This window comes from Microtus ochrogaster, unplaced genomic scaffold (genome assembly GCF_000317375.1).
Source record: "Microtus ochrogaster isolate Prairie Vole_2 unplaced genomic scaffold, MicOch1.0 UNK35, whole genome shotgun sequence".
NCBI lineage: Eukaryota > Metazoa > Chordata > Mammalia > Rodentia > Cricetidae > Microtus > Microtus ochrogaster.
In genome coordinates this window covers 1,870,432-1,883,612 of record NW_004949133.1, presented here as the reverse complement: position 1 = coordinate 1,883,612, position 13,181 = coordinate 1,870,432, and the positions used below count along the sequence as shown (strand labels likewise).

Genomic DNA, 13,181 nt, shown 5'->3' with positions numbered 1-13,181 from the left:
CCTCCCTACCTACCTTCTTCCTTCCTTCTCCCCCAACCTCACTTTCTTTGGTCCTTTTGTTTGAGACAGGGTCTCAATATGTATTCTAGCTGATTCTGAAGTTGCTATGTATATCACACTGTCTGGCCTTGAACTCACAGAGGTCCACCAGTCTCTTCTGGAATTATAGGTGTGTGCCACCATACCTAGCTACTCTGCACTATTTCTGAACTCAGGATCACACTTTGAAAGAAGATGGCGGCAATTACAGGAAACCTAGAGACCAGTGTAGTGAGGTAGTTATGAGCCAACAGCACTCTCTGTGGTCTGGTTCGGAAGCCTGTGGGTGGTGGGGTTTAAGTCTGACTTCTCCTCAATGTGCTCCAATGTTTTTGAACCATAGAAAGTGTACCCCGAATGTGACTTAAGCGGTACCTCAGATTGGTGTGAAGAACACCCGACAGAAGGTGCACGGGATTTAAAGGAGCATATGATATACACTTCTTTAGAAATGAAAAAAAAATATTCTCAGGTGTTTTCAGAGTTTGAAGGAAAGGAAAATACTGGAAACAGCCTAAAGTCATACCACACAGGGTTATCTTTATAATGTCTGAACTCTGCAGTGTTTCAGATATCAAAATCATTTAAATCTATATTGGTTGGTTGAACAGCAGTTCAAGATATGTTATGTATTTTTTAAAATATCTTGGGGGTAGGAGTGTGTGTGTGTGTGTGTGTGTGTGCGTGTGTGTGTGTGTGTGACCACAGGACTACACTGGATGTTGGTTCTCACCTTCTACTTTGTCTGAGACAGAGTCTCTCTAGTTCACTGTGATGCATACCTAATAAGCTATGTGTCAGTTTCTATAGATTCTCTTGTCACTCTGCCTTGAGCCTCTGCTTTGGTACACATGGATGTTTTCTGTGTCCACATTTTACATGGGATCTGGTGATTCAAGCTCAGGTTCCCAGGCTTATGTGGCAAGTGCTTTTATCCACTGAGCCATCTCTCACACCTGCTTAAATAAAGTTTTAAAACTGCAAGCTATAGAAAAATATGTGCATTTTGATGCAAATTTAGTAGATAAAGGATACTCTTCATATACGTAATAAAAGATAAAACAAACAAGATTGGATAGGGAAATGTGGCCTTTTAGAAAGAGATTCTAGATAGTTTCAAACATTTATTTTGAGTATTATCTATTTTCCTAAGTTTTCTAAAATGGCATTTGTATAAATGAAACATAAAAAATCATTGGTGATATAGTCTGCTTAACTTTATATTTCTATATCACATCTTCCACTAAAACATCAATTTATGGTTCACTGAGTGAAAAATAAAGATGAAAGCCCAAACAACAACAAAACATCAAAGCAAACAAATAAATGTTAATTGTGTCCTTTAAAGAACAAGGATGCTCAGGTGCTCACTATGTCATACGGTTTCTTAATGGAGCAGAACGCAGGAGGAGTAGAAAATGAATCTAGGGAAGGACTGAAAATCATAAAATCAGATATTTAAAACAGACAAGTGACTTATTAAAATAAAACATCATACATCATAGGGGGATCATGGGAAATTCTTTGTGCTAATCCCTGTCGTCATATTATGAGAACAGCCCATCATTACCTTGAATGATGTTGCTGGAGACACCAAAGTAGCAGAGGAACTTCCGGATTTTGTTGCCAAAGACAGCTGTTGCATACTAGAGTTTCTGGGCCATGATGCTGGAGATTGTGGAGGAGGATTAAAGCTGCTAGGCATTGATGTTGGAATGACCTGAGAGGTATTATAATTGGCAGATCCTGTTGCTGCAGACATTTGCGGGCTATTATAACCACTGGTCATTGTTGCTGGAGTAACTTGAGAGGCCTGGTCACTGCTGTGCACTGTTGCTTTAGGCATCCAAGAGGTCTGGACAGCCCTGGTCACTGTTGCTGGGCTTTCTTGAACGACTGGGACAGTTTTAGGTACTGTTTTTTGATACTTCAGTAGACCTTGATGACTACAAGAAACCATTGAAGTTACCTGAGAGGTGTGGATGCTTCTGGAGGCCATCACTGGAGACACCAGAGAAGTCCGATCACTGGTGGAAAATGGTGCTAAAGGACCCTGGGATGTTGTCAATATGACGTGTGATACTTCTGGAGGCTCCAGGGGAGTCTGCAGGCTGCTGCAGGCTGTCGTTGGAAGCCCCTGAGGAGTCTGTGGTTCACTCACAACTGGGCATCTGTTGGCCGTTGAAAGTTCTGGAAGTTTATGCTCTTCCTGGAATGACTGTGTTGTCACGATGTCAGGTGATTTGGTGAGTGTGTCTTCAGGTTTCTGAAGGGAAACAGATTTTTACAATTCTTTGTATCCCGATAAATATGTTTCAAAAATCAGATCAAACACATCTTTACATTTTCCCTTTTAAAAATACTTCTGTTTGGCCAGTCCCCCCTGGGCTGCAGGAGGTATTATAGATCACATATAGAGATGCCCAACACTTAGCCTCTTCCCTTCCTAATGAGAATAGCTCTTAGACAGCTGGGCCCTGAATTTCACTGGTTTGGCTTGGAATCCCGACTCTGTATGTCTTATAAAATACCAAAGATAACCTTGTTCAGTCCAACTCAGGGTTGTTGTATGGGCAACAGGGTTTGCAACAAAATTGGCTTCCACTTATGGGTTTTTCTTCCCTCAACTTTCCAAAGAAACAACTCCATATTGTCTGCTCTTTTGGCACCCAGGAATCCCTATCACCACCCTTTCAGGTGATCTGGCAATGACTGTGCAATAAGTACCCTTCTGTGTGTTAGAGATTGTACTTGGTTGGGGTCTTGTGTGAGCAAAGCTGAGCTCCGCTATGAAGTTTTTCCTTTTTTTTTTTTTTGTGGTTTTTCGAGACAGGGTTTCTCTGTGGTTTTGGAGCCTGTCCTGGAACTAGCTCTTGTAGACCAGGCTGGTTTCGAACTCACAGAGATCCGTCTGCCTCTGCCTCCCGAGTGCTGGGATTAAAGGCGTGCGCCACCACCGCCCTGCTCGCTATGAAGTTTTTATCCCCGTTCCCTATAACGGTTTTTAGTACTGTATATAAAATGGTTTAAATAACAAGATAACTCACTTCATGTTATTGGATTCTGATTCTATTGATTCATTGGGAACTAAATACTTTGAACAAATGCCAGAGAAGAGTATCGTCTCATACAGGAATAGAAACATCTTATTTATGTCAATCTTCTATTCAGATTTGATGATAGAGAACACTAGGCTGAGTTTTATAAAGTACAAGTTGATGTTTAATGCCCTTTAACATATCCTTTAAAGTTATATCCTTAAAAGCTGATTATTACTTTTGCAAATGTTTTTAAAGGGAGTGATGGGGAGGCTGGAGAGATGACTCAGGGAACAAGAGTATTTGCTGCACATGCATGAGAATCTAAGATTATATCGCAGCTTTCCATGCTTGCCGGTACCCCGTAGTTGGGATGGTCTCTGGGACTTGTTGTCTACCAGTAAAGTTCCAGGTTCATGGAGAGATTCTATCTCAAAGGCAAAAACCAGAGTGATTAAGCAGTATATTTGAAGTTCTCTTTTGGCATCAACAAATGCAGGCATACACATGTATGCAAACCAAACACACACACACACACACACACACACACACACACACACACACACACACTTGAAGTTCTTCTTTGGTATCAACAAATACCATGTATGCATGCATATGTAAAATATACACACACATACATACACACACAAAGCAAGTAATGATTTTATATTTTTGTTACAGAAAATTATGTTATACCAAATAATAAAAAAGTACTCCTGCAGTCCTAACAAAAAGAGTGACCAGACATCATGAATTTGGTGACCCTTCACTTCACTTTGTTATGCCCTTGGCACAGATAAAGGGCCTAGAGTAAGTACTCAGAGAAAGGTACTGAGGAGAACAAGCTTAGTGGATGCTTTTTCAGTGAGATCTTAGACAGCGTACCTTTGATGAAGGCGTTGCCATAGTTGATCCTAGTTCCAAGACTTCCTCTGTGTTGGAGACAAAGTGGGAAGTGCTGGATTCGTTCTGACTGGGTCCTATTGCAACATGTTCGGCTTTTCTTTTGCTTTTATTTTCAACTGATGCAGTAAAAAAAAGACAATAAACTGAACGAAGCTGTCCTGTTGTAAGACAGCAGAAGTCCACCCAGTGATATTTTGCCCCGTTTGTGTCTATGTATATTTCCTGCTAGTGTCCCAGTATACTACTCCCTGCTTATCTCTGTCACCAACAAACAATAGAGATACAGGAATTGCAACGGGATTTGCTTTCTCTTTTCAGGTGCAATGAGCATAGTCTTCCCTTGTGGGGACTTGTATACACAGCAATCAAGACCCATCCTAGCCCTTTTATCCTACAGTTCGCTTTTAAGAAGAGAAAGATAAACACAGTGTGTACTCATTATTAAGTAAATATTAACTATAAAAAAGAAAATACACTATAGTTCACAGACCCAGAGAAACTAGGTAACAAGGAGGATTTATGGGAGTAAACCCACATCTCCCTGTGAAGGGGAAGTAGAAGAGATTTTGTGAGTGAACTGAGGGCAAGTGAGGATGGAACATGAGCAATCAGATTGGGGGAAGAGGAAGGAGAGAGTACTGAAGAGACTACTGGAAAGGGGGGGCATTTGGGGCTAAGTAAAAATCTGGAGCAAGGGAATCGCCCAGGAATCTACAAGGATAACCCCAACTAAGACTCCTAGCAACAGCGGATAAGTAGCCGGAACTGGCCTTCTCCTGTGACCCGATTGGTACCTATCTCAGTTGTCGTCAGAGAAGCGTCATCCAGCAACTGATGGAAACAGATGTGGACCCACAGCCAAACATTAGGCTGAGCTCTGGGAATCCTGTACATGAGACGAACAAAGGCTTACAGGGCTCAGAGAGTTTACACCACACACACACACACACACACACACACACACACACAAATTCACAGAATCAACTAACCTGGGCTCACAGGTTCTCACAGAAGACTGAACCAAAAACTAGGGAGCCTGCATGGGACTGACCTACATGTTACAGTTGTGTAGCTTGGTCTTCTTGTGGAACTCCTAATAGTGAGAACATGGGTTGTCTTGACTCTTTTACCGGCTCTTGGGGCCCTACTCCTCATTCTGACTCATCTTGCCCTGCCTTAATACACGGGAGGTTCTTAGTCTTACTGCAACTTGATATGTCATTTTTGTTGATACTCATGGGAGACCTGCCACTGAGGGGTGGGAACTGAGGGGGGATTGGGAGGAGAAACTGTGGCCAGGGTGTAAAATAAACACATACATAAATAAATAAACTCATTTTGAAAAATCTAACATTTGCATGAATTTATGATAGATTATCTCCTGCAGGTCACCCCAAATTAGAGAAACAGAGGAAAAAATTGTGACCTGATCTTCAGTGTGGCAATAGATGAATAGTGAGTTTTGATAGCTTACCTTTTGGGTCCCTTTTAATTTCTGGAGATAAGATCTTGGCATGAACCCCAGGTTAGTCTTAAACTGGGGAGCTCTCTGTTCCAATCAACTGAATGCTGAATGTCCAGAATGTCCCACAGCTGTGGGCATATTGTGAACAATATGCCCACTCCTTTCATGTATTTTGAACCTAGTAACTTTATAAAGGGGAACTTCTCCACATCCGTTAGATTCAGGATTCTACTTATATATTGACTCACTTGTTGCCAAAAAATACAGTAATGATGGCATATCTTAATTTGGAGTTGTATTAATTGACTTAGGTATTTTTAAGCGTGATATTGAAATCTTACCTTATAATTGCCTATTCATGCTACTGTATTAGAAGCTCTTGTTTCTCTGAGCAACTTCTGTTTTGCTGCTTTCCTTTTCTTCACCCACCCCCAAGGACATCTACATCCAGATGCATTAGAATTCTTTTTAGGAAAGGAGTTGCCTGCATTTTCAACAACTTGTTAACATCTGAAGTGTTCCCATTTGGTAGATCCCAATACACACACTGGGGAAGGGGCAGGCATATCAGCTGTAAACATTGCAAGGATCTAGCAAGGCTGGGGAGGGTAGCAAAAGGGTGCACATCAAGGGTGCTCCCCCATTACCTTCTGCCATCTCTTTTCAAAGTGTATCAACAAGGTCCTCAAGTTCTGGAATATCTTGGTACAGTTCTATCAGTATGCTCAATCCAGCATCCTTTGGGAACTTTTCTTTTATTAAGTCGGCAACCTTAATTCTGTCATACTCGTCTTGCACTTTCTTAGTCAGTTGTAGGTCATGGATCAGTAAGGACTTAACTATTCTAAAATCATAGTCACTGATACACTGCAATTCTTTCAGAAGAACAATTCTCTTGTATTCATTCACCATCTCTAAAAGTATGGGCGAGCCTACAAGAGAATAACAGCATGCAGAATTACATACATGAATAGATAATAAGCAGGGTGTGCCTAGGTGGGTGAACAAGCTACGTGGTTGTGTTGTTCATAGCTGTGTATGTGAAAAACAGAGAACTGATTACCAACTGTGCCCCTGTGAAAATGACCAGAGAACTGCTCAGTTAATAAATAAGTCTAAGAATTTCCTCCCTGTTCATGATGGTAGCTGGCTTAGGTCAGTGATCGTTGTGACAGAAGAAAGCATGGAAATCAGTGATTGTTTTAGTGTTCAGAGTATGGGCTCTGAGGTTGAAATCCTGGGCTCTTTTTCTATTATGTAAAATTGATGTTAGACTTTGGTTCCTTTTTCCACTCTTTATTGGTCTGGACCCTGTTCCTGGCTGTCCCCTGGCAAATTCCTGACTTGCACATGCTTAAGTGGCCTTTAGGTAAACAGGCTGCATCATTTCTACATGTACAGGAATGTGTGTTGACTGTAAGAGAGTGATCCTTGCTGGGGCATTGGCCCTAGTCTACTTGGCTCTTCATTAACCAGCTTCAATTGGCATACTGTTTTGCTTGGTGTTAGACCTTGCTCTCCAGGTCTTTGTGCACACTGTACTGTCTGATGATAGCATTTACTGGGGGGGGGGGGAATTAGCTAGTTGTTTTTCTTCCTGTTAGGTTTGATTTCTTAGTTTCTTTCCTCATAGTGTCAGTTTTCTCTGAATAGGCTATGTTTATATCCTGCTAAAATAACTTTCTAGCTCAACAAGTTTTTGTTTGTTTTCTTCTTAATTCCTTGTTTCTTTTTATTTTGGAAGGCCTTGGATAATCTGCACCTTTCACATCTTTTTCTTTTATACTCTTGATATCACACACTTCAAAACACACAGCATCCTTCCCTTGCCATGCCTTGTGAAATAGATGCTGTCTTTTTGTCATAATTTTCATATTGCCTTCTCTGTAGGCCTTCTGTGATAGCCTCTAAGAATCAGCTGAGATCCTGGCTTCTACAAACTCCCATATTTGCTAACTCCCAATGGACCAAATGCCCTCTTCTAGATAGGCTTGATTAGGAATTTCTATACATCCTTTATAACTCTAGAGGATGGATTTTAATATCTGCTTAAATTTGTAAGTAATTTTTGTCATGGGATATAGTTAATGTGTGTGTACTATTCTAATGAGGGTACTAAATATTCTAGGACTATTTACTTATTTTTTGAACAGTGTTCTCAGGCTGAAAATGCCCAGATTATGACGGGAAGTTCTCCAAAGAGACACAGGGAAGCGACTATGAAGAATGTTACAGAGGGTGAGTCAATGCCAACTTTTATGCCTAAATATCTGCTCATCTGCAAACAGTCAAGGAGCAGATTAAAGCTCACTCTCAGGAGCAATCTCCTTCCAGCAAATACTGACGTAAGATGTCACAAACTGAAGTGTTTTTAATAATGTGAAGGTTTTATTGATTTTGTGGCTTTTGATAACATTCTTACTCCAAAATATAAGCTGATGTGACATGACAGGAGATCTTGATATCTTGATACATTTTATTCATTCTGCTTACATGTCAACACTCATATTTTTGCTGTTGAGAAGATATTTCTTTTGATTTTGGAATAGTGATCACAATTTCAACAAAGTGTCCAATAATGTAGTACCTGGGCTATTTGTGTTAAAACACATCTTCTGCCAGCAAGTCCTGGATATCAAAATATATTCAGCCCCAGTGGCGCAAAGAGATGCCCTCAATTGACACTGAGTAAAATAGAAAATGAGAAAGTGTTTTAACTTAGATAAATTTACACTTGAAGAACAAAGTCTCAAGAGGATTCTCTGACATTCAGTAGCTTCAAATGAGAAAGTGGACAGGAAACAACTGTTGGAAGCCTGGTAAGAGAACGGTATGTAAAGTTGAGAGCGCCTCAGAGTGAAACCGAAGCAGAGTGAAAACCAAAGTTGGCTATTTCTAGCTCTGCTTCAGGTGGGAAGCCCTCCTCAGAGAGAGAAGAGACAAGGATGTCAACAGGGTCACCGAGGGAGGCAAGAATCTAAGCTCATTTAGTGTTTTTGTCTTCAATTGTCAGTCACAAGATATAAAGAAAGGGCATGAAGTAGAGACATACCATGAAAGAAATGGACATAAAAGAAGTCAGAAAAATGTGTTATTTACCCACTCATAAGGATCTAATATAATCAGTTAATTAACATCCTTTGTCAAATTTTTTAACATATGTAGTTAAATGTTGTTGCTAATAAGACATTCACTAAAGGTGGTTTTTAAAATAAATCCTGTGCTTATTACCAAATAAAACCCAATTTTTCTATATTAGCATTGTATTAATTAGAACTAAAGATAAAAATTCTTATAAAACTCAACAAATTATTATAGTTTACCTCCTAGAAATAGCAGCTTTAATAATAGAGTTGTCAAATAACAGCTATAAAAACCAAATTTTCATGGTTGATTTAAGAATGCATACCTCAGTTACTAAATGAAGTAATGTAAAGGCTTAGAAAGTCTGTGCAACATAATGATAAACTTAGCAGTATTAATTTAATATGTGTACGATTCTGAGACCAACATTTAAAAACTTCTGTAAAAGTACACATGATGGACATACCCCAGTACACAGAAAGTCTTCAGAACTTTCTGAAAGTATGTATCTATTTATATTTAACTCTCCATTTCTTTCCTGGGTCTTACCACTAGAAAATAAAAACAAAGAAAACTAAGGAAAAAAAAAAACAAAGCAAATTAACTTTCAGGATAGCACAGGATGACAATGTCTAAAATGCCACCTTTCCAGGTGATGTAGAAGTGAATGAAGAGTACTAAATTTGCTTATGAAATCACTGAAACACTGTATTTGCAGCAACTATGAATCGGAGACGTTTTCTGCCACACATGCCCATTGACCCTTGTGTTGTTTGCTGTGGGAATCCTAGATGACGCAGCTTGATGTCAAGATGCGTTTTTCACTGAATGTTATTTCATGGGGATTTTTTCTGGTTACCAACTTGCCTTTTACTCAGTCGGTCATCAAAGCCATTAGGTTCTAAGCACTCCCTAGCCAAGATAACCAAAACCTTCTTTTCCTTATTCAGTTATTCAGACTTACCTCTAAAAAGTTTGTTTTATAATCTGAAATATGTGCTATGTGTTTTCCTGAGCTCAGTCCTCTGTGCTGGAGGAATAAATATGTCTGCCATCTTCCTGAAAGAATCATCCGAATCCAGCTACCATGGGTTCATTGCTGACTGCAGCTGGCACCAGCTCTGCCTCCTCCTCTCTCAACCAAAAGATCCACAAAGATTTTACCTATAGTCTTGTGCATGTCACAGAGTATCCAGTCTCCACAGAAAGCAGGGCAGGACTCACCCCTTTAAAAAGTTGTTCAGCGCTCTCCAGATTTTGTAGGGTAGAAAGCAATTCTTGTGTGTTTGTGTGTGTTTCTCTCTCTCTCTCTCTCTCTCTCTCTCTCTCTCTCTCTCTCTCTCTCTCTCTCTGTGTATGTGAGAGAGAGAGGGATGGGTGTCAGAAGAAGTTAAAATAGTAAAAAGTAGTAAATCTGTTGGAAAGTGAACCAGAGGATTTTGAAATCTCCTGAAATTCCAAGGAAATAAACTTTTTACAGAAAGAATAGAAAACTGACCCTGGTTAGAGTCACTGCATGGTCCGAATAGCACTGAGTGTCTTATCCTGTGCTGTTTTGTGGCGGGAGGCATGATAAAGCAGTGAGATTGTCTCCCACCAATGTTCATAGCTTTCAATTTCCTCAGAAAGTGAAACTTAAGAGTAGTCTTCCTGTGAACATTAAATTACCAAAACAAGTCAAAGAGAGTTAGTTACACTCGGGATTCTCCTTATAAGTCTTCATAGGTACAAAATTCAGATTTGCAATCTTCATGTACACAAACTTACAGGCGAGTCCCTAGGAATCTACATTCCTCTGAATGAGGGAAAAGGGAGGAAGGGAGGAGGCAGAAATTTTTAATAAATAATAAAATAAAATAAAAACAGATAAAAAAAAAACAAGTCACCCAGCCACTTTCTTTCCTGCTTCTGATGCAGACAGTAACAGGAGAACTTGGCTGTGTCGGTTGCCAGCTGCACTTGAATGGGTTTCAAAGAAAACCTGAGACGAGATAGCTCTTGGTTTAAGTCGCTCTGTAGTGTCCACTCGTTCATTAGTGGTTCCCAAGGCCTGGGCTTGCAGAGCATAATGTTGTTACATACAGACGACTCCAAGCTCCCACCTCAAATACATAGAAAGCAATCTGGCATTACCTGCCCTCTTGATTGCAAAATTAAGCTGCTCTCCTTCAATGACAAAGTTAATGCTTCCTCGTTGTTTCTATGTTATTTATGGGGTATGCACAGGATGAATTGAGGCCTTGGAAATGGTAGAAAAGCTTTGAGTTTTGAGTAAGATCATGGGCCAAAATAATATTGTTCTGCTGTGCTTTTCTATGGAGAATTTAAGGATTCAGAAATGGTGAAATTCTGAGGTATTAGAACAAATGCCATCGAGTACTAGATGCTAGTGGGAGCCTGGCAGCTGGTCTGTAAATAGGATGATGTCATGGCTGGGTGATTAATACTCTCCGGGGTTAGCAGATTCACCTGGATAGAAATTATGGGCATCAAGTTGCTTTTCAAGTGCTAGCCTTGGGCAGCTTCTGGCTCTTTCTACCTTTGATAATTATAAGTATGTTGCAGGCCAGAGGAGCAGTGGCAAGAGTTTTTTTCTGGTGGTCTTGGATATCAGGCACTTAGCTGTATAAGTTTAAGTTCTTATGTAGACCTAGGGTCTTAGCACCCTTAGCTCTTTAAGACTAAACTCTTGAAAAGATGGGAAGACAGCCTAGCATCATAACCTCAGGGCAACCATAGCTGTCGGGATTCATCAGTCCTTGACAGGGTTTAGTGTTGAATTCCCAGGTCTGAGGTGTCTGGCACCTTTGGCTCTAAAGCAATTGTTCTCAACCTGTGAGTCACAACCCCTTGGGGAGTTGAATCACCCTTTCACAGGGGTTACTTCTCAGATTCCATGCATATCAGACATTCACATAGCAGTAGCAAAATTAAAGTTATGAAGTAGCAACAAAATAACTTTATAGTTGGGGGTCACTGCAACATGAGGAATGGGATTAAGTGGTCACAGCACTAGGAAGGGTTGAGAACCACTGCTCTAAATGCTCAACCTTTATCAGCAACTTCCCTAATGACAAAGGCTGGTGGTTTCTTTTTTCTGGCTCTTCCCAGGCTAGTCCTTTATCGTTGTCCCCTTTACTTCTGCTGTGCCCTTTCTTTCTGTCCGGACAACTCTCTCAAAGTGCCTAGCTATTTCTGCAGTTGTCCAGTAGCCTGGCCACCTTTGCAGTTTGGCCTGGTGACAGCCTATGTCACTGCTGCATCACTGCCCATGCCACGACTGCCATTCTGCTGCTAATTGTTTTCATATAACCAAATTTGCCGCCACTACTAAAAATAGCCAGGAAAAGAAGCTACCGAGAAACCTTTCATAGGACCATTGTGCTTCTGTAAGACCCACTAGAGGAGAGTTTCTTCCTGCTTACTCCAACCTGAACAGCCTGATTATACAGAGAAGTGTGTCTGGACCAGTTGCAATATATATAAAAGTGAAGGTTTCTGCTTACTGTTGGAGGAGGCTGCTTGTTTGTTTCCCAGCTGCCCAGACTCCTGAAATAATCACACAGAAACCATATTATTTAAATAACTGCTTGGTCATTATCTCTAACTTCTTATTGGCTAACTCTTACATATTAATTTAACCCATCTATATTAATCTGTATTACAGGGTAAAGTTCCATCCAACTCTGGAGGGGCTCCATGGCTTCTCTCTGACTTCATCCTTCTTATTCCCGACATACAGTTTAGATTTTCCCGCCTAGCTAGGTTCTGCCCTGATATAATTCCTAAGCAGTTTCTTTATTCATTAATGGCAATCACCGCATACAGAGCATAGCACATCAGCTTACATCAATCACAGGTGTTCTTTTACTAGGCATCATGGGGAAGTCCCATCCCTTTGGCCCGTATGAAAATGGTTGCAGGGGCACTTGGTGTTTCCCAATGTTTGTACAGTAAACTCTTAATACCCAGTGTTTGTGAAAGTTTTGCTGAGGTTATGCTTTCAGAAGTTAAAGCCATGAGCTACAATTGTGCTATTTTCTCAAAACATCTTTAGATTATTCAATCAGTGTTGGTTATAAGGTTAGCCTGTATATGTATTTTGGGTGGTAATCTTTTTGGGCAAATGGGCCAGGACAGCAAGGGATAGCCTAGTAGCTGTTAATTAAGGAGCCACAGTTCCCAATCTCCCAGCATATTTGTCCGTTTGCAAAAAAAAGGCACTCAAGAAGAACTGCTTGCAATAAGAACTTGGTTAATTTATCATTAATTGTTATGGCAATTTTTATGAGGGCTTCTGCAACATGAAACACCTTCTCAATGCCCAGGAAAAAAATGGATTCTCACTTTTTTTTTTCTGTCTGGAAAGGAATGTCCAAAGGCAGGTAATATGGACAATCAATCTGAGAGCTTCTATGGAGAAGAAGAAAGCTGACTGTTTTAATCCCAGGCAGAACTTTAGATGAGATTCTTGCAGTATGCAGTTGGAGCCATCTGAAGCTTCTACTGAAGCAGAAGTCAAGGGGAAATCCAAAAGGATGTAGACTGAGAGCCACAAACAATGGTGACAGTTCAAGTTTCTTTACAGGCTTTGAGTTAGTGTTTTTATGTATTTGGTTACGTTGAGCTGGACTACAGCAGGATATTAG

The 13,181-nt window shown here is 40.4% G+C and overlaps 1 protein-coding gene across 1 annotated transcript in view; it reads right to left on the bottom strand.

Annotated features, from left to right (window-relative positions):
• The window catches only part of LOC101986334 (pyrin and HIN domain-containing protein 1-like), a 33,725-nt gene that overhangs the window by 1,220 nt on the left and 19,324 nt on the right, over nt 1-13,181 (bottom strand). Inside the window, exons 8-11 of the mRNA XM_026789969.1 lie at nt 6,220-6,380; nt 4,778-4,814; nt 3,963-4,099; nt 2,009-2,305 (exon numbers count right to left, since the gene is read on the bottom strand). Coding sequence (XP_026645770.1) covers nt 2,009-2,305; nt 3,963-4,099; nt 4,778-4,814; nt 6,220-6,380 — 632 coding nt within the window. The remainder of the gene's footprint in view (nt 1-2,008; nt 2,306-3,962; nt 4,100-4,777; nt 4,815-6,219; nt 6,381-13,181) is intronic.